Here is a 23,117-nt window from a genome sequence, read left to right as displayed (position 1 = left end):
CAGGTTGATTGTTGCTATTAAATGGATTTGTTTTCTCAATGAAAAAATGAGAAAATTTATTTGACCCTGGAAAAATCTGGTATTTGGTCCTCAATTAGGATGATCATCCATCCTTTTGAAATTTAAAGACTAACAGTCAACAAAAGCAAAATAAAGAAGATAAAAACATATAATGGTTCTACTAGGGAAATGATGTGTTTTAGATAAGAGAAAGAGAGAAGAAATGCAATTGGGGTATATTCTATTCGATGTCAAAATTAAAAAGTAAAATTCCAAAAGAAATGAATATTAAAAGAAGCCAGACATCCCCATTTTAAATCAAAGGTGGATATCTGAGAACATGACATGAATATTAGATCAAATTATCCTATTATCCATCTATCTTAAGGGAGTGCTCCACACTTAAGGGGAGGACCTTGAAATTAGAGACAGGTTTATTACTGAGATTTATTGTTTTCATTGCTCAGATCCAAACATAATCTGTTGACATGAATGAGTCAGAAGCTACATTACCAATCTAAAAGTTTTAAAATATGCTGGATCTTAAGTACTCTTATTAAATACTATAAAATTCAAAATGCTTTCTTTAAATAGGAAATTTGATGGGTTCATTTCATGAGATTTCTAATTATGAAGGAATGTTTTCATTAACCAAATATAGAATAAGCTACTTTATAAGTAAGAAGAAAAGCACAGAGCAATCATAAAAAAATCATTAAATTCTATCTAGAAATTAGGATAATATGTTTTACAATGAAAAAGTCATATGACTGCATTTGAAAATGTATTAGGCCGCAATAGTCAACATACTCAGGCTAAAATATCTTTTAAATTACTACTGTGTCTGAAAGAGACTTGGCTGATTTTGATGTACTGTGCTAGCTTATTTTTATTTTATTTATATTTTGATAATACAAAGCAGAAAGATTTGGCTTCATTGCACTCTCAAAGGCAAAAATATAAATAAATAACAAGCAAATAAACTGACTAGAATTATACTAGTTGACTGGAAACCATTGGTCTGAATAGTCAGCTTTGGTTGAAAATATTTTCAACACTCACTAAATCTAGTGATTAGGAACTATCATTTTAATTTTGTTAGCTTGAAAGCTGTGAGATTTATTATTTAGAGATAATTTTAACTAATTAATATCTTTAGTTAAAAACTGGAATTGCTTTGGAATCTGAAATTCTAATTTATCAAAATCTGAGATAACATTAACCTAAATTGACAGAACATCAAAGATGCTCATCCAATGAAGTATGATCATCCCTGGAACAGAAACATTCTAGCCAAAAATGTGATTACATTGAAAATACCATAACTGAATAATCATAGGATTTCTAAACAACAACTACTTCAGAATACTCTGATAAATACATACAACCCTTTTTCAGATTTGAAAACAGTGACTGACATGTGTTTGGGGTTTGAAAACCAATAATATTTAAGGTTAGAAGATCTATCCAATAATTTATCGATATTCAGAGCCATATAGAAAACAAAAGAATCGAAAGAAACTGGCATTAGATACTTGTAGCTATAATTGTGAGATGTGTTAAGAAATTTATGGTTTGAGAAAGTAACATCTATATATTTTTTTTTATTTTTTACAGACTGCATTTTGATTCATTGTACACAAATGGAGTACATCATCTCGTTTCTATGGTTGTGCACGATGTAGATTCATACCATTTGTGTAATTCTCTTGCCAAAAGGGGATTAAAATCAAGTTTATCTTTATGACTAAAAACAAAGAATCAAAAAACTTTCACTAGTTTTTCAAACCTTACTCTTTTATCCTCTCTGAGGCACTGGCCTCTCCCTATAGGAGATAATCCAACTGTTGTTAAAATCGATTATTCCCATGCCTTTTTTTGACAGCACATCCTCTCATGGTTCTCCTAGTTTGTTAACTACTCTTCTCTTTTCTAGCTCTGCTGACTTCTCTAGACATCTTATTCTCTAACTTAATGTATTTGCAAGATGGGCTGTTGTAACAAAACAACCACCTTCAATAATTCAGTAGGTTAATAAAGAAGTTTATTTCATATTCATGTAACCATCAAATAGTGAGTTCAGGTAAGAGGAATGTGGAAAGGACTGGTAGAGGGGGTATTCTGCTCATAAAATCATTCAGGAACCCAGATGACTGGCATTTCTGCTAGCTTCATTTGTGGTTTCCAATACTAATCCAAAGTTATTAAAATTGAGCATAAGATCCAGACAGAGGATTAAGAAAAGAATGAAGGATCATGAATAAGTAATTTTTTTTTTTTTTTTGGTTAGGTCTAGAAGTAGCCTTACTAATTTCTGCTCACACACCATTGGCTACAACATATCACATGACCACATCCAACTGCAAGGGAGACTGGAAAATATAGAATTACTTATAGCCCTCCCAAAGGAAGAAATAACTGCTAATTATCCTGCTGCTTCTATCTCAATTCTCTTTGGGTAATTGTATCCACATCAGAGGTTTCTGTTACTATTTGCCAGACTTATTTATAAAGATTGCAACTTTTAAATAGTTGTGTCTACATTTTCTCTACTTCATCCTCAGTACCAAGACCTTCATTTGGTTCTTTATCATTCTTTTCCCAAACATTACTACAGCATACCAGTTGGTCCCTCTGCCTCCTTCAATCTTACCTATTTCTAACCCATTCTCTTTATCATGTTCAAAATTACATTTTCCAAATGGTGGTTTTGAAGACTTTCAAAAGGATTTATTTACAAGAGAAATTCAAACTTCTTAGGATGGCATAAAAATTGCTCAAGATCTTGCTGATACTTATGCCTCCTCCCTCATCTTGTAACTAATTCTTCCTTGTAGTCACCTTCTTCTGAGTCATATTGAACTACTTAGAGTAACTAATCCAATCTGGTCTCCAATTTCCTTTTCTCCTACACTAAACCAAGTGCTTGCTCTGTGCTGGACCTCCATAAAGGTTTGATAATTTTAAGGCACCACTTTATAGAAGATTTAACCAGAATAAAGATCTGAAATTAGATCCAGTGGGCAAATTACCCATGTGCGTACAGCAGCACTGTTATGTAAGATTTTTAATTGAATCTTGTTAAACTTAATATTGAAGTTAGTTGACTAGCCATAAGCTCTCTGCCAAGGAGTTTAACTGGTTCCAAATGTCCAGATTATATTTAGGAAAAAAATGTTCTGCTAATACCAGGTTTGATGTGATCTTTTGTCTTTCAGAACCAGGAACATATAGAAGAAAGCAGAACTGGATGGGCTGGTGGAGTATGATTTTGCTATCTTTTCCATATATTTTAGTGACACTTGACAGATTCTCAAATATCAAAGGACTCTTTCCAATGTTCCCAAGCTGGCACTATTTGATTTCAATATGAAAAAGAAGTTTTTTATTTTATTTATTATTTATTGTTATTATTTTTTATTTTATATATATATATATTCTTTGTTTGTTGATTACGGGGGATTTAACACAGGGGCACTTTACCACTGAACTACATCCCCAGCTTTTTTCACTTTTAATTTGAAACTGGGTCTCACTAAGTTGCTGTGGGTCTTGCTAAGTTGCTGAGACTGGTCTTCAGCTGGCCATCCTCCTGTCTCAGCCTCCTGAGTCACTGGGATTATAGACATGCACCACCACACCTGGCTATAACTAATAGTATTTCTTAAACAAATACATCAGTATTTGATCAGTTTGAAAAAGAAAATATAATCTTAGTCAGATGGGGTAAAATCATCTTAATATTTATAAGTCATTTTAATTCAGGAAAAATAAAGACATTAGGAATCCTCGTGAGTTGAATACAAACTACCTCAATAAATTTCATATAAACAACTGAATTTCATATGTGCATATTCACTTAAGGTAATGACTTGGTATCAAATAGGAAATATTTTATTATGATTTGTCATTACTTATATCCAGAAGTTTTGGATAGGTTTTTTGTTTTGTTTTGTTTTGTTTTGTTTTGTTTTTTGGTGATATGTGAGGACTAGTAATGTAAAAATCACATTTTAGTGAAATACCAATTTTATTTTATATCCTATAAAAAGAATACAAAATAGGATGGAGAATAAGTGAATGTGGTTTGAATGGTGCCACTCAACACATACATGATTTACATCAACTAGCATCTCAGTTTGGGGAAGTCAGTTTTTGAAATTTGGACACATAATGTAAAAGAGGAAATTTTTAGGACCATATTTAATATGTTAACTCATGATATAAAGACAGTTAAGAATTTGGAAGTCAATTCTAAGATCATGTCTTTAAAAAATTCTAACTTAAAGTGACTGGAGAGGTAAATGAAATTTAAAAATCTTTAGGTATTAAAAATCCTTAGTTGTACACTTTTTTGGAGCCAGTGATTTTTGTCTTACAGGTTACTATATTTATGCTTGGTCTTTAATGAAAGATACTTCAGTTTTATTTACTAACTAGGGACCAGTATGTTATTACTTCATTAATAACATACAGTAATGTAGCTACACTCTGAGGTAGTATTAATTTTAAAAGGTGAAAAAGTTCTATTTGAATTCACTTTTTGCTACGCTACTATGTTATTACAGGAAAATTTAGCAATAATCAGTGAAAGAAAAGTATTCTCTAAATTGTCTACCTTCTTGATCATCAGAAGCTCACCTTCCAGAAAGGTTATATGTAGGTCAGCATTTGAAAATGTGAGGAATGAGGAAAGTCAAACTACTAATTCAATCCCATTATAAAGATTTCTAGTTAAGAATGAGGAAAAGAGTGCTTGAAAATATTCTTGTGCTCTTCAGGATGATAATGTTATTAGATTTATAATAAAGTAATATGAATGATGTGATTACAAAAAGATCAACAGTGATACAAACAACCTTCTCGAAGATATTATGCAGACATTGATTCTGAAATGTTGAAGTGCCCAAACACTGAAAAATTTTAGAATGCACCTTTTGAAAAGTCTTGAGGTCAATTATATCTTAACTTTTGAAGTTCATACTGCAACAACCTTACATTTTCCAACAGGAGCTAGATGAATGAGTGTGTGAAGGAATTGCCTTGTAAATTTATGGAATATTTTTTATATACCCCTAGAGGAGTATATATGTTGTCTTTTGAGAGAAAATGAGAGGTCCTTTCATTGAATCAGAAATCATGCCAAACTAAATGTAGGAAATAAATGAATTCTTTACCTGGAACATGTGGTTTTGTGCCAGGACATTTTAATGTTTTGGAATTCTATTGGGAACAATTTGATTTTCTTATGTATTGGTGTCAATCTCTTAAAATTTATTGAATAATCAATAAACCTAAATTCCAGAAGAAGAATTGTCGAAAATTCTTTGCACTGGTAGCTTTTAAGAGTAAATTCACACCCTCTCAAGGTATCTGCCTTATAAATTCTGATATGCTTTTGAAAGTCAGGCCACAACTTTTATAAGAGCCATAATATGTTGCATAACTCCCTTTGATCTCTACTCAAACTAGTGACTTAATGAAATTAACCAGAGAAGATCTAGAAATGTATATGTACTTGACGCATTTGTTCAAATAATATTTTATTTTATTTTATTTTTTGAGGGAGTGGAGTTTCTGGGGATTGACCCCAGGGCCTCACTATGCTAGGAAAGTGCTTTACCACTGAACTACATTGCCAGCACTTGCTCAAATAATATTTGTTGGATCTTTAAAGTATATAGTCTAGTTGTATTAGTGTAACTTTTAAAAACATTTTTAGAGAAGGGATTCCTTTAGAATTTATCAAAGAGATTCAAACTGAAAAGACTTTAGGAGATCATCTATAAATTAGAAAAGAGAGATCAGGGCTAGAGATGCAGCTCAGAAGTAGAACACTTGCCTAGCACACATGCGGCCCTGGGTTCAATCCCCAACACTACCAAAAAAAAAAAAAAAAGGTGACATTAAATGACTTACTAAAAGTAACTGACTTATTGGTTGCAGGCACAGAATTAGCAAATGAGTTTCCTAAATGCCTAAGAATTTTGCCCAACACTTTCTTTTTCTAGCACTGACACATTTCATGTCTTAAGGTAAATAACTGTACTTTTTTTGTATTTGGTGAGAAAAGTAACAAATTCACTCTAAATAAATTGATTTTTGCCCTGTAAAGAACAGGCCAAAAAAGGGAGAATTTAACCAAAGTTTCTAATATTTTATCCTTTACATTTGGAGAACAAGCCCTGGAAGCATAATGCTTAACTGCAAAGCCACCATAAAATTATCTTTAAATAATTAAATTAAGGAACATATTACACCTTCTTTAGGTTGTTGGAAAAACCTCTTGGTTAAAAATAATAAATTTTCTACTTGGTGTTGGAAAGCCTGTGCTTTAGACTGAATGTGAACTTAGTTCAGGCATCATCAGCCTTATGTCATTTAACCACTATGACAAGATATGACATGGTGGTAAATAATCTTACTTTCCAAGTAAAACGTTTAAATGGCTTTGCACTTCACATTGAGATGAGCAATTCATCATAAATTCTAAGCATAATAAAAAGGCCAGCATAGGGGCCTTGTTAAAACGGACAAGCCAGCTGTGTGGCTTATCTAGGTCCAGGTGTGACTTGCTGAAAGAGCACTTAACTCAGAATGCATTAGGGGCCCAACTCTGGCCCAGTGAGAGCGGAAATATTTCACACTCTCTTTACCTCACCCAAGTTACCCCAATCATCTAAACCAGCTGTGTGCAACCAGAGGAGAGAAAAGATAACAGTCTTTGCTTAACAGAAAGATTCTTCCTGTTTGCCTGATTCTGGTATCTTAAAATATAACACTTTACCCTGTTATTTTTTTTTAAATTTTCCATAAAAGCAAAGTTTTAGGCTTTAATAGAGAACAAAACCTTTTCAAAGTCCCTTAATTGACTATAAGTGTGTGGAGAACATTGGTTTTGTTTGTTTGTTTGTTTGTTTGTTTGTTTGTTTACTATGTTACCTTAACCCATTAAGTCCCAATTTTTCACTTCTGTCAATATTTCAGCAAAATTGATACAGAAACATCAAAATAGGTTGGGGTAATAATCTATAGGTTATACATATTGTATTAATTAATGTTTATTATAGTATAATTATATTGTTATTATAATTATATATAATTATATTATGCATCATGTACTATAAGTTTTATAGGTCTTCCTCATTTATGACAGTGATATAAAATGGGTTAAAATATTTTGTGACTCAGGTTTCATGTTAGTGACTAAGACAATGTAGAACCAATTTTTGTCTTTCACACTAAAAGTGTAGAAGATATAAAGAGGTTACTGGTAAGCAATTATATCATCTTTAGGCTGAGGGACAAGACTTCATTCTGAAAAAACAATTTTGTTAATGACCCCAATAATAATGAAATTCCATACACAAAATTGTGTATCAGTTTTCTTTTCCTGGATCTCATGGCTCATGATTTCATTTAATTGCAAAACCCTACCAGGCTTGGTGTTATTAATAACCCTAATGCCTTTGTATGAGGAGAGAGCAGTTTCTCATTATTCCATTTCCCATTTTGTTCAAGATTTATTAAAAGAAAAATTTAGACAAATTAAATTTGTCGGAGTTTCTTTGAGAAAAGAATAATTCATGAACCAGGCAGCCCTGAGACCAGAAGAGGTTCTGAGACCTCCACCCAAGAATGTGAGCAGAAATAGGAGCAAAATTGAGAAACCCCTATTGGGTTCTGTGTGATGAGCTGGCTGCCTGTGATTGGTTGGTTGGTGTTAGCCTGTGGTTCATCACATACAACTCAAAGTGTGGAGAAAGCATCCTCCTAATTTAATTGAGTAGCCAGTATGATAAGACTTAGGATACTATATTAGTTTCCTAAGGCTGCCATAATAAATTACACAAACTTCATGGCTTAAAACAAAAGAATTTTTTTCTCATATTTTTGGGGGTTACAGTCTGAACTCAAGGTGTTAACAGGGCTGTGCACCCTTTTATGGCTCCAGGAGAGAATCAATCCTTCCTTGCTTCTTCTAGCTTCTAATGGCTCCTGGCAATGGAATTCCTTGGTGTCCAACTGCACCCTTTAATCCTGCTACTATTCTCACTTAGGTCCCTTTCCTGTAACTCTGTCTTTCTGTGTCCTCTCTCTTGAGGACTCCAGAATTGGACTTAGGATACACCCATTCATTTATCATTACCTCTTAGACTCTTATCCCAAGAATCAACTTTAGCAGAATTTTATTACACTAACTCTATTCATTCCAGCATCAAATATGCTGCATTTTAGTGTCATGTGATCACAATCATTTTAAGAAAAACAATGATTAATATTATCAAAAGGCATCAAAATCAGATTACTTATGGGACTATCACTAAAGAAGCCTAACTTACTTTGCTCTCTTCTTTCTCAAAAATGGATGTTAGACTAGATCTCAGCAGGAAAATTTTTTCGTAGCTAAGTGATGCTGGTGTTTTTGAAATTTTATTATTGTTTGTTGCTTGGCTTAGCACTAAAAGTACTTATATTGTGATCCCCTGTCACATGGAGGAACATCAACTAGAGAGATCTGGTTTTAAATTATTTAGGAAAATAACTACTCTGTATCATAAAGAGTAACTCTTTTCTTGTGTAATTCTTTTACAAATTTATGGTCATTTCACCAAATAATGACAGGGGCAGGGAGCAAATCATTTTTTTTTTTTAATGGGAGAAACATGATACTATTGGTGGTAATTTGGTCTGAGGACATTTGCAGGATTTCTGTACCATGTAGGATGTTGTGGTGTGGCTAGTTCTGTTCCAAGGCACATTTGAGTGTATGGCATTCCTTACATAATAATGTGGTTCACAGCAGGCACCCAGGAGAGTGCCCATGAAAAGATTAAGCTAGGACAATAAGGTCAGGCTTCCTGAGCTCCAGAAGTAAACCTCCCTCATCATGGATAACATTTTTTTCACAAGTATACACTCCTCTCCTTACCATTAAAATTTGTGGCTAGCATTTGATGATATTTTAATCTCTAAAATGGCTCTATTCAAGTATTGCCATTAGGTGCTTGACATTAGACAAGTCAGCTTTCATGAGAATCACAGTTTGGTCATATATCTCATTTTAAAGTTTGGTTTGATTAAATATCAGCATTCATTTGTGATTGTTAATCTCAGAACATAGAAATTTAATCAAATTAAACATTGTAAAGGCAGAGGTATATAGTAGCACCCAGCAATAGTTGGCATGCGTAAGTGCCTATTAGGATTTCTGGAAAAGCTATCATCTGGAAAACTGAAATTTTAGATGTGAGGGACAGAAGATGGGCTGAGGGGTGGGTCAGGCACTCTGATTCCTACAAACATGACCATACACTGCTTTAAAAAAAAATCTATGGTTTTAGTTCAGTTTGTCTTTTGAACATAACCTCTGTTAATTTCTTTTAGTTCTTTGTTTCAACACCAGTTTTCAGCTATGATGCCATTTCATACTACAAAATATTTAGCGACAAGGATGGCTACAAACATATTCACTATATCAAAGACTCTGTGGTACGTTCCTTCCAAGATTTATCTCCTCAAAGATCATTCACTTGAGGTTGCTCAAATAACGCTCAGATTCACACAACATAATGTTTGTCTTTTTATAGGAAAATGCTATTCAAATTACAAGTGGCAAGTGGGAGGCCATAAATATATTCAGAGTAACACAGGATTCACTGTAAGTACTGCATGAAGCACGATGCACCATTCAGGTTTTAATTGGCACCAACCGATGGACGTAAAAATGATACTGCACCATCTCTTCCAGTTAACTAAAAGAGCATTTCTGTTACTCTGTAGTTCAGTTCCTACAGCTCTGATTTCATTTAAGATTGTACATTCCTTAATAATTAGTCAATACTCTTTCCTTTGGGAAAGAATTTTAGTAGTCATTTTTATTCTGATACTTGACAGATAATCAAATGAAAAGTATAAAAATTTTAAAACAACAACTAATTCTCAAGACACATTTTACTCTTCAGCACTTGAAGCAATGAGCAAGCTTCAAAATTCCAAGGGGGGGTAACCCATAGATATGGAAAATATTTTGTAATGATTCATTGTTATCTAAGTTTGATATTACCATCTATAACATCTATTCATTATTGAGGAATTACTGTGTACCAGATATTATAAAGTAGAAATAATTTTCTCAAGTTTACAGATAAGAAAACTGATACTCATAAAATTTAATTAACTTGATCAAAAGCCACTCAGTGACAGATGAAGATTCAAAACTTAAACCCTATTAAATTTAAGGCTTTTGTTGTTATCCTTCAGTGGGAACGTTTTTCTTTTGGTTATTTCCTTCTTACTCCATCCTGAATACTGTCTAAAGAAACCATTTTGAAATCATCATTTATGATAAAACTTCTCTAATCCCAATGTACATTTCCTGCCTATCACTTCTAATGCGGTCTAAATCCAGTACTCATAAACTGCCTGTGATTACCTCAAATTCATGGAGCAAAAGGTCAGAATCATTAGCCAAGCTCACTGGATAAACACCTGTCAAAAACCTATTGCTAATATGTGGAATTTTTGTGGGCAAGGGAGTTCGAACCTTATATCCAGCAGCCATTAAAATCTCTATAGTAAAGGGAGTGAAAAGATAAAAACAGATGGGAGATTAAGTTCATATATAATAGATTTAGGAGGTAGAGAAAATGGAAGACAAGAAGACCCACGTATGTATAAATGCCTATGATCCCAGATACTGATGCTGAGGCGGGAAAATCACAAGTTCCAGGCCAGCCCAGGGAACTTAGTGAGACCCTATCTCAAAAAAAAAAAAAAAAAAAAAAAAAAAAAAAATTAAAAACAAGGGATGGGGATGCAGCTTAGTGATAGAGCATCCCTGGTTTCACTCCCCAGTACCAGAAAGAAAAAAAAAAATATGATACAGCTATGGTCATAAAGTTGAGCTGAGTTCTGAACTTGAATGATGGCAATAAAACGTATATTCAGAGGACAAATCTACTCTTACTTCTTTTTGTGTGACACTTAGCACTATGTCTGACAGAGAAGGAGTTCAGTATACATTTGTTAAGACAGTTACCTGTGATATTAAGATAAATTTACAGAGGAATGAAAATTATATCCCTAAGTGAATTTCCCACTTCAGAACTGTATTAAGAACTGGTTAGAATGATACTCCCCGGATACTTAAGTGGTAAGGGTGCTCTCTCGTGGGTGTGTTTTGCTTTCTGGATAACTTAACATGCTAATGTGTGTGGTATCCCCATTTGGATGAGTTTCCCTGGTTCATGGCCAACTTAGATCTATCATGGTACTATAAACTAAATTCAAACTGCTGTTCATTAATCACAGACAAATTAAATAATATAATACACAAAAAACCAGTTCAGGGCTTCATTAGTTATGGACAAGCGAACGCTATAATATTAATTTAAAATCATAGTTTATATTCAACCAGATCATAATGAATCAAAAGCTATAATATACCTATAATACAAAATGCGTTTCTCGGCATAATTTTAACTTTCTCTGATAATTTAGAAGTCAGGATAAATACCCAAATTCTGTTAGAATAACAGTGATTGTGCACATAACGTCAATTAATAACTTTATAAGTGAATGCTTGCTGTATTTTTTTACTCTACTAATATTAGTAACAATACTATAATCATTTAATCATCATATACTAAATAATTTCTGAATACCATTTTTCAGGTTTTACTCTAGCAATGAATTCGAAGGTTACCCTGGAAGAAGAAATATCTACAGGTAAATTCTACCAATTCATTTCTTTTATTTATATATCTTGTATTTGAATAAAAATGTCATAATCCCCGAAGTAGGATATTTTTTAAAGTATGAAACTTAATAAATAAAAATTATTTATAATATAAACATTAGGGGCATTGTTTTCTACTACATCAGAATAAAAACATACATTTATAGTCATTTCAAAAGTTCATTTTCAAAAGGATAAACAGTAAATTCTAATGTTCATATAACTACTGTTATTTTATAGGATATAAATATTTTCGAACAACATTTGGAGGTAATTAAGGACATCTATTTATTTAACACATATTTATTGTGTCCTACTCTGGGTCAGGTATTGTTTTTATTCCATAAGGTGTGATTTCTTTTATTATGGCTCACTTTGGCATAAGCCATCTCTCTTCCTGCATTAATGTCCTGATGGCTGGAATGGTGCTCTCAGCACTCCTGCTGGATGAAGAAATAGAAACAATAGTTACCATGTTCTAGTAGTCCACTATCTGCCAGGCACTTCTTATCTGATTTGTATCTATAATTTTATTTAATCCTCATGACTCTGAGATTCGTGGGGTTATTAAAGCCACAATCTGTACCTGGACATTCTGACCTCTGAGTCCTTGTTAACTCCCTCCCTTTCATTTCCAATGACACAATAAAACATGAACATGAAAACTAACTATAAAGGAGAAATAAGAAGTTTTCCTGTGTCATATTCTTCTGTCCCCTCCTGGATCTTGCTCTTCCCTGAGCTGTTGGAGAGCATCCTCCTCTGGAATGAGCCATATCTCTGTCTACTCTCTGCCATGCCCAAGGCAAGGTCAGGGGACAGTAGAAGGAACTCTGAGGTGGCACAGTAACCCTGACAGCCACTATGGGGTTGGGCCCTGGCTGTACCCTGGCATAACATCATCTATTTTCTCCCAAGTGAGACTGTAATTCTGAGGGTTTGCTGAAAGGCCTCGGAGTCTTGTCTATTAAAATCAATCACTTCATTCAGGAAACACGCAGAGGCTCTGCTGGGGTGAGTGTAGGGCCACTGTGGAAGGTGCAGGCTGGCTTAGCTAGGGATATGAGGAGGGAGCATTCTCAGTCTGAGTTTCAAGTCCAAATTTCTGCTGAAAGGAATGAAAGATACATAGAATCATGGCTGCTTATTTCCAATTTTCTTATTAGCGTTTTTCCCTTCCCAGGTTTATGATTAGAACAAGGACCCCCTTCTTAGTGACACTGCTAGGTTTTCCTTGCATGTTTTGCCATGGGGTAGAAAAAAAGATGGGCAGATGAAGAGCTATGGATTCCCAACCCCTCCATAAAGTGATTATGGGAAGTGACTACCTCACTTCCATGGAAAGTCTTAGACGTTTCTCCTACTTTAGGAAAAGCACACAGGGCTTCTCCCTCAAGTTTATGCCTCTTCAGGCACAAGTGGATCAAAAATCAAACTACATCAAAATACTGTGATTCCCCTTTACTTTAAATGATATTGGCAACCGAAAAATAGAGTGGGTTTGATGTCAATATGTAAATTAGTCACTTTACATGGAGTAGTACATTTTGATAAATACAATCTCAAAATTTTAGCTTAGTTTTATTTTCATTTCCCTCTAGAATTAGCATTGGAAGCTATCCTCCGAGCAAGAAGTGTGTTACTTGCCATCTAAGGAAAGAAAGGTGCCAATATTACACAGCAAGTTTCAGCGAGTATGCCAAGTACTATGCACTCGTCTGCTATGGTAGGTGATGGCCCTACCACAAGCACTACCACCCCACTCTACTGTCCTCGCCCTGTCACCACCATCTGGTCTGTTCTCAGCTGCAGGTACTGAGTACTCCTTACATGTAAGGCTCTTATCTAATGCTAAGGAAAGCAATGAAAGCAAGGTAGGAAGGTACTGTTATAAACGATGTTTTATACTTAAGGAAACAGAATAACTTGCCAAAGGTGTGCACTGCTGATAACCACCAGCCATACTGAAGCAAGAATCTGTTGCTTCTAAATCCCATGCTCTTAACCACCATGTGCCACAGCACTATGACATTGCATTCAAACACAGCCTCCCCCTGACTATGGCAGGGGCAAGATCATAGAAAGAAACACTCTCTGATAAAATGGTTGCTGGACTTTGGGCCTCATTTGCTGGAGAAACGTCAAACTCCTACATCCAGTAGTAAGAACAATGACCTAGAGGCCCGAGATCTTTCCTTGGAGGCTGATCTTACTTCCAACTTCTGTTTCAATGGGGATAGAAAATGAATCTTTGTCATTCTGTACACACTTTCAAACTTTGAATGGCATCTTAAGTAATTGAGTCAAGTATAAAATAATCATTTCCTGGTTTCCAGGTTGTGGGTTCATTTCTTGAATAGTTTCTATTCTAATAGTTTTATTCAAGTTTTATCTTGAACATGTGACAAATAGTCAAACAGGCTAAGATAACACTATAGATCAGTTCAATTTGTTGAGACCTCAGTAGTCATCAGAGAGTTTTGGAAAACTGGATTTGAAAATCTCTGATTCGCCCATTTCTGTCTCCTCCCCTTAGCTAATCCTCAATTTTGGGGTGGGGATTAGAGCATTTGGTGTAAGATCATACGAAATGTGTGCTGCCTTCACATTTCTGGTATCAACTCCCTGTATCGGAGAGCATGGCTTGCAGAACACATGGAATCTCTGATTAAGATTCCTGCTAAGTTGCAGAGTCCCCTGAAAAGAGAACCAGAATGAAGGTCACCTGACATGCCACTTCCCTCAATCCAACCACCTGGGCCTAGAACCTGAACCACAGTTCATTTGACTATGTGGACATGAATTAGCATTTTAACCCAAATGCCTCCTTCAAGATGACACAAGATGTCAGTTTTAAATAATACTGTCATAAAGCATTTGGTCAGTGGTATCTTTCAAATGTCAAGAGATTGTTGTTCATGACCATATGTGCTGATTATGGCTATGGCATTCAAAGGTATACATTAAATATCCCTCTCAAGTTCTATAAAACATTTTTCAACCAAAGCTCTATATTTATGTAACATGTATTCAAAGCTTATGTGCCAGGCACACAGCATCGTTGAGCTAACCACACTGAGTCAACTGTTTATCTGTCTTTCTCTCCTGGAAAGCAGGAGCTGCTTTCTTTTAATCTTTGTATACATAAGGCCAAGAAGAATATCTAATGCATACTAGCCATTCGGTATTTGGAGACTGAACATAGGTGCTAGGGAGTATCATAGCATTGCAGTCTTTTGCAAAGTCTACCATGAAACTTGTATTGTGCTGATGCATTTGCTGATAAAGGCGTCAGTGATACTATATTAATGTACCTGCATTTATATTGACATGCACTCTGTAATTGAATTATGTTTTAGAAAGCACTCTACCACATGTTACATCATTTTGACTCCCTAATATCTACTTGAGCCTAAATGCCTACTAAAGAAATAAGAAATCAAAGACTAAGCTCTCATCAAAAGTTGGTGGAAGAGTCCTTTCTAGAACTTGAATCGTCTGACTTTTCCACCACTCACTCTTCCTCGGCAGTATGGTAATTTCCCATTTAGCAAAAAATATACTGTGTGGGAAGCATCACATCGTCTGGTGTTTTTGAAGCTCCAGTAAAATGAGTCACTGCACCATCATAGGAAAAACCTTGAAATCTTTCCCTTTAGGACTAAGAGTAAAGCCTCATTATGTAACTTCAAACTCTCCAAAAGGGTGCTAAGTCCCAGATGACAAGATTAAAGCAGGTGAAATCACATTGATGATGCTGATGGAACAAAAGGGATGTGATATAGGAATTCTAGACAACAGGTACTCAAGCCTTTAGGACCTTATCCTCGCGCTACAGTGTCAAGAGCAGTCAGTCATTAGTCTGACTCATAGTTTAGACAAAAACAGAAATGCAAGGTTTTCGTTACTGGAACTGCAGTATGGGTGCTGATTGGTTAAAGTCTAGAAGTTTATATTTCTGGCTCAGGTCTTTCCATTCTGGCCCAAAAGGTCATCAGCATACTTGTCACTTTTGATATCTTTGAAGAAAAACTAACCTAAATGAAAATCTCTGCAATTACATGCTATAAAACTCTAAGATTCCACACAAGAACTTTGGTTTTTGAGACAGTTAATGAAATCTGTTTGCTCCAGCCCAAGTTTGACTAAGGTGTCAGGCAAGAAATCAAAATGTTAACTTTATTATTTATAAAGGCTAGTTGGAAAATGTGACTGAGGTGTGTGGCTTCCTAATATTGCCCCACAGAATTACAATTGTGCCCACAGATATGGGTACAATTGAACATCTATAGGTTTACCCCATAGCATGTGTCATTATCACACCTACAGTTCTGAGGAATAGATCAAAAGCATGTTCTCAGAAGACATAAAGATGCCAGGAGCAAGGCAGAAGAAACTATTCATAGCCAGGTCTTCTCAGAACTCATCTAGAAAGTCACCCTTCCTCTGCTTTGCTTGGGGTCAAGGGTACTTCTCTGATCCTGTTCCATCTACACAGAAGGAAGTCCTGGGGTGGCAGGAGCATCTACCTTACCCTCCACATGTGTTGCCTGTTTAACCCATCGACTGCCTGAGCAGTCTTTAAGACTGACTTTCTTTAAGAGTGCAATTCCAGCTATTATTTGATTCTACAAGTCAAGTGAATGATAGATAATTGGTATTTATTTATAGATCTTGTTAAAATGGCCAATTTCTGCACACAGAAGCTGAAGTCTACTTTGGAATGTGTAGTGGACGTTGGTGTGCCAGCCAGATCCACTCCCACCATCTCAAGAACTGATTCACTAAAATTTCTCCAGCTTATGAGGGTGCCCTTGGCTACGGGCTTATAACTGAGTCCCCCTCTACAGACTATTCTAGTCCCAGACCACATGCAATGACTGCACTACATCCATGATAGGAGATAAAAGCCTGCCCTGCTGTTCTGAAAGAACAAACCTGCTGACTAGTTAGTTCCAGAGATCTGCAGAGTTAGGCTGGGGTATCTGTGTGACAGTACTGAAGCCCATCTTCCCTTCCTGCCACATCCTTCCACACTAGCCCCACAAGTGTGCCTCTAAAGGCCTCCCTTTCCACCATGAACTTCTGACCTACAAACCTTCTGTATCCCAGGGAACGAGACATGAAACAACATATTTGTAAAAGAATATATTCTATATCAATTTATTTCTGCATGTTGTAATTACATAAAGAAAAACAATGCTGAATTTATCCAACAAAATAAACTGAACATGGAATCAGAAAGCCAGATTCAAAATATGATCTGGGTACGGATGAAGTACTGATAAAGACACAGCTAAAACAGGCCCAACAGAGTGTGACATCTTCCCAGAAGGGACATTTGCCAGGGCATCTTCAGAGGCCCTTTGTGTAATTAGATTTTAACCATTCAGGATCACTCGTAGAAAATGTTTGTACAAGTAATGCTTCTCTTATCTTTGTTCTTTGGGCTCTGATCTCATGTGTTGTTTAAATGTAACAAATGTGATGTTTATTTCTCCCTGGGAAAAAAATTACTACAGAATTAAAGAAGGTACTTGAGCTTGAAACTAATCTCAAATACTGCCAGCAGTCCTTGTTGAAACACAGTGTGATTTTAACACTAAACCATGTTTTTGCTTCTGTCTTGCTCACAGGCCCAGGCCTCCCCATTTCCACCCTTCATGATGGTCACACGGATCAAGGTAACTCCCTTGCATGCTGCTGGCTTGTCTAAAAGCATCCTGAATTCTCAGTGATACTCCACTAGAGAGAGCAGGACAGTGGCCTCACATAGACAAGAGGAACTGTGATGGAATCCTGTTAGCACACAACTTATTATTATACAGATCAGGATATTATTTGACTCAAGCCTGATCACATGGAATTCAATGACTATTTGCAGTAAGAATCTGGCATAATGCAAATAAATTATATCATAGGGATTAATTCTATCTTCCCCAACTGGCCTTATAAAAAGCACAGATTCAAATTGGAAAGAAACAGAATATTCAGTACACTTTCCTTCCCAAAAAAGAATTCCTGTTTTGCGGGGAAGCTTTTGCTTTGGGGGGTTTTGTTGTTGTTTTGTAACATCCCAAATGAGACAAATTCTAGATATAACTTCTCCAGTTCAGAACAGAGGGTGACTATCATTCTAGCTTTTTTTTTTTTTAAACAACTACATCACTCTAGTTGCCACATATGAAAGCCCTGAAATTTGGAGGCTCTTTCCATTTTCAACTGCTATTGAGACAGCCCTCCTGTGCCCTAAATTTGTGATATTGGTTCAAGATAGTTCACAGCTCAGAGATGACTGCTTTTGCTCTCAACAGAGTTTCCAAGGGCCTAATTGCTTTGATATTCATCCAGCTGATTTTCCATTATCTTTTGATTTGCTATTAAACAGCGTCATATGGTTGGAGTTGTTGGAGAGCAGGGACAGTGAGGGACATGCAGATATCACTTCCTTCAACACTCATGCCTACAGTTGTCTCTGGTCAGGTTAGGTGACAAGTTAGGATGCTACTATAAGATTAGTTTGACTAATGGCTTAAGTATAGGTAAAAATAAAATCATAAGGAAAATCAGAGTTCATTCAGGATCTCTAAATAGGACCCACATTGTATTACAGAACTACTGTGAATCTAGTTTCATTTTGTGGTGTTTTAACTTTGCATCTAATAATGAAATGCTTTTAAGAATAATAGATTCATAATTTGGCTCATCTCAACCTTCAGTGAGAGAAATTTTAAAGTACTATACTTCCAAGTCCTAAGTTTTCTTTTAATGCAAAACATCATAGATATAAAATTCCCAATTTATCCTGACTGTAAAATAAAACTCAGCTATTTTTTTCCCATAGCATGAATTTCTATATCATAGCATTTTTTTTTCCTAGTGTACTGGTCATATTTGTTGCAGATGCTAAACTGTGTACTGCTTTTGAGATTTTATTACTTCACTGAATGCTTGTCAAGTAGGTACAGTGTTTGTGTCACTCTCAACATACATCATCTGTGTTTTTATATTTTCTAATTCACAATAAAGCACTCAAATTCTTTTAGATCACAGTTCTGCGAGCTTGCCTTATATTGAAATCCTTCTACTATGTTTACCATTAATGTACTTTATCAGGTCTTCCCCAGAGATTCCAATCTAGTAGATCTTGGATTGTGTTTTGAATCTGTACCTTTCATAAATGTCCAGCTACAGTTTTACAGTTAGTGCTGTATCTTCTATTTATATATAGTTATTCTACCCACTTTCATTGCATTTGGTGCCAGCAATTTTCATTCAAAAAATATTTATTGGGCACATTACCAAATTAAGCTCGACACTATGCTAGTTTACTAGATCTCTAAAATGATAGATACTGGGCTAGAAGGGTCTGTATTCTCAAGGAGGTGGGGGATGCAATTATGTGAATGGAAAGTTACAGAAAAGTAAGATAATATTCTAAAAGAGAGGAAATACAGAAAAAAAAAATGAATGCAGACGGAGCACCTCATCTGACTTTTTTTTTTTTTTTTGATTGGGGACATAGAACATATTTCCTAATGGTAGCTATATCTAATTTGAGGCTTATGAATACGAGAGAGCAATTGATACTGCTTAAGTGGTTGGCTTGGTCAAGTTGAATGAAATTTGTGCTTTTCGCTGGAAAAAAAGGACTCACTATGGAAAATGAATTTTGGACTCACTTTGGGAAGATGATGGATTTTCCTTTGAATATTATGTTTAGCATACTGACTGGATATTTAAATAGAGCTGTCCTAAAGTGACATAGCATGTCAGAGCACTAATTTGTACTGAAGATGATGATCAAGATGTCATTAGTTTATGGAATACCTGGTTACAAAAGCTTTGGAAATGGATGAGATCAGCAGAATTGTAAAAATGGGGGTTGGATGGAGTTAGTGGAAAGTGGATCTAGAATAAAACTATGTAGAACGTCAACCTGTGAGAAATGGAAAAATAAAATGATGCTGTAAGGGAACAGCTGTGAGAGACAATCCTGAGAGTATGGTGTCATAGAAGGCAGGGGAGGAAAGGGGCTCAAGAAGGTGGATGTGCATTGCTGTGTCAAATGCTGGAGAAAGTGAAGCTTGACCAACTCTAAATTAATGGATTTAGCTACAAGGAGATTGATGTTACTTTGGTCAGAGCAGTTTCAGTCAGCAGTGGAGGTGGAAGCCAAATGGAAGTAGAGGTAGGCCTGTGTAAGAGATAAAGAAGGAGTGGACCTGATTGTGTTGAGAAGAGAAGAGAGTAGGATGATGGCTGGAAGTGGTGATTGATGGAGTTTTAATTTTGTTTTTGAAAGATGATAAATACTTGAGTATGATTAAATGCTGATGGAAGAAATTAGGAAACAAAAAGGAGGTTGAAGAAACAGAGAAGGGAGTCCAGTAAGAAGTTGGGAGGAGATGGAGTCCAGAGACAGGTAAAGAGATCAATCTCTTGTGTTGTGATGGTAGAGAATGAAGAAAGTACTGGCATAATTGAATGAAATCTGTAAGCATTATGGAAGAAAGGGCAGTGGTTTCATTTTCCTTGCAAAGATGAAGGTCATTTAAAAAATAGCAGATAGTATTTGAACCAGATGCTATGGAAACCTAGAAGAAATGACATTTGACATTGAGGGCCCTGTTGAAACTTAGTTGCTTTGGGCAAGGCAGGTTCTCATTAAAATTAAGCTACTGACTGAATGGCCTCACTTATCAGTTTTTCCATAAATTCCTCACATAATTTAGCTAATGAGCAATATTGCATTTTCATATGATTTTAACAAAAATCATATATTAAAGCCATCATTCTTAAACTTAATTTCATCATCATAATAAAGACTCTACAAACCAGGCATGGTGGTAAACACCTATAATCCCAGCAGTTTGGAAGGCTGAGACAGGAGGATCACAAGATGAAAGTCAGCCTCAGCAACCTAGTGATGTCATGAGCAACTTAGGGAGACTCTATCTCAAAATAAAAAATGAAGGGCTGGAGTTGTGGCTCAGCAGTTAAGCACCTCTGGGTTCAATTCCTGGTATTAAATAATAAATAAATAAACACTCTATGAATACATGTCAGTGCATTGGGTACTGAGTACACAATGACAAGTGAAGGAAAATAGAGGGTGCCATCTGTACTATCCCACTCCTTGCAGGTTACAGGCTTTCAATTCAAAGCCTGATAGAGAAGTCCAGCTATCACCTTTCACTCCCCTTATAACTCTATGAAATTCCATTTGTGCTTCAAAAAGTGGGAAAATTTCCCAATCACTATCCCTAAAAATTTAACTCTGATTGTAGAGACATTGGTTAGCTTTTTAGTTAAATTTAGCATTTCGTTGTCATGAATCAGAACAGTTCAATGGATAGAAACAAACTGGAGAAGGAGTCAAAGTGATACCAACCTGGTAACACCTCCTATTTCTAGTACTTGGTAAAATAACAAGAATAGCAACCAATGAAATCATTCAATCAAGCAATCAATAATCAAACATTCTGTGTGCTTTCTCCATGTACAATTCACTTTATTCACATACAGAGTCCATAAAAGGAAAGTGAAGTTGGCTCTACTCAGAATTGTGTACTCAATTTGTTTATTCATTCATTTATTTATTTTTGCTTTCAGTTTTTAAGGTGTAACAAGTATCTGTTTTCTGATGGCTTACCCAAAGCTATTGTGAAATTTAATATGCATCCTATACAAATCCTACCCAAAACATCCATACTTGTGCTAAGATTAAATATAACATGTTGGAGCAAAATGCCCTGAGTATATGAAAACTGATACTTACAAGAGAAGTGGTTTGGCAAACTTATTGTAGTCACAAGTCTCCACTTCGCTACTTTCAGGAAACATTTTTTCAAAATGATAAATGAATAAGAAGTCTTCAGGATAGCTTATGTAGTAATCACCATATTTCATAAGTCAATCTAGTCCCTCTTTTGAAAAACAAAGGTTCAAACTCCACATATTATGCAAAAGACAAACTTTTTATCTAGAAGATGCTGGTGTCGGTCCTATATCAATATAAACCTGATGAAAAAAGCCCTCCATTTCTGGAAAACTATTTGCATGTCTCATTGATCTCTAATATTCAGGAGATCAATGAATTTATTCAGTTGCTAAATTTAAAGTGTGAAACACAACTGGGCTCAAGTAAAAAACAGCAGTTTTCAGATCTTTTAAGATGTAAGACAAAAAGAGCATAGTGCATTTACATGTTGTTGTTTTACAGATATATACATATGTATATATGTATATGCATATATTATGAAAGGATTTGGTTATTGAATAACACATGGTTATTCAGTTACAAAAAAAAGAGAACTTCTTAGATTAAGTGCAGTAGGAAAAGGTCAAGAATAGATATGAAAATCACAGAGATAGTATTTGTCTTCACTCCTGAAAAATTTTTAATTCTGGAACTTCCCAGTTAATTCTTTTGAATTTGAGGGCTCAACAATTTTTATTTTGTATTTACTACTTATTTTTTAATGGATGATGGAAGAAATGTCACCTACTTAGGTCCTGGCTTTAAGGTGGAAAAAAGCAATAATTGAAGATGGGAAAATGTGTTGAATTAACATTGTTGCTTCTGTGATATTGCTGAAAATGTCAGAAATTACAATGCCATAAGGATCAGCATAGGAAGCTGTGATTGAAATGTGATGTCCTTCATAAATTTGTATCTGTTCTGAAGACTGGTTTAAAACTGTTCGTCAATATGAAATCTCCTAAGGAAGCCTTAACCTGTTTCGGTTTTATCTGTATTAAAGACAAAGGAATTTTAAGAAAGAAATTATTTATGAAAACATTATTAATGAAAAACAAACATTTTATTTTTTAAGAAATTAAAATCTTAGAAGAAAACAAAGAATTGGAAAATGCTTTGAAAAATATCCAGCTACCTAAAGAGGAAATGAAGAAGCTTGAAGTGAATGAAATTAGTAAGATCTTTTAAAAACTTCTCCCTTATCAATATGAAGTTGAATAATTTTCCTGCTTTAAAATTTTTAGGGTAAATGTTATGGTCCAAACTCTCTGACCTATTAGAGGCTTTTGTTTAAAACTGTCTTATTACAATGATATTTAGTTTTGCTAAACATTTTTAATGTGGTTATGAATACAGTTGATCTTATACTTTTCCAGAGCTCTCTTGCAACTGACATTTTTTAAAAAGATCTAATCTAATTTTAATTTTAGAATGTCTGCTTCTAGAACAAACAGTAATTCAAGCTTTCTAGTCAAATTATATCTAATTTGTAAATTAGATATAATATATGTAACAAAAATCAATTTAAAATATATTCTTAATTCCTAACAACTTACTAGCTATGTATTTCTTTTTTGGTGTATATTGTTATTAAAGAAAATACGTGATATCATG

General features: G+C 35.0%; 1 protein-coding gene across 1 annotated transcript in view; it reads left to right on the top strand.

Moving 5' to 3' along the window:
- The window catches only part of FAP (fibroblast activation protein alpha), a 71,580-nt gene that overhangs the window by 30,825 nt on the left and 17,638 nt on the right, over positions 1 to 23,117 (top strand). Inside the window, 7 exon segments of the mRNA XM_079132489.1 lie at positions 3,219 to 3,263; positions 9,388 to 9,492; positions 9,591 to 9,661; positions 11,677 to 11,730; positions 13,342 to 13,466; positions 17,377 to 17,424; positions 22,579 to 22,677. Of these exon segments, the coding sequence (XP_078988615.1) occupies positions 3,219 to 3,263; positions 9,388 to 9,492; positions 9,591 to 9,661; positions 11,677 to 11,730; positions 13,342 to 13,466; positions 17,377 to 17,424; positions 22,579 to 22,677 (547 nt within the window).

Source organism: Sciurus vulgaris (assembly GCF_902686455.1).
Source record: "Sciurus vulgaris genome assembly, chromosome: 3".
In the NCBI taxonomy this organism is placed as follows: domain Eukaryota; kingdom Metazoa; phylum Chordata; class Mammalia; order Rodentia; family Sciuridae; genus Sciurus; species Sciurus vulgaris.
This window is presented reverse-complemented; position numbering and strand designations above follow the sequence as displayed.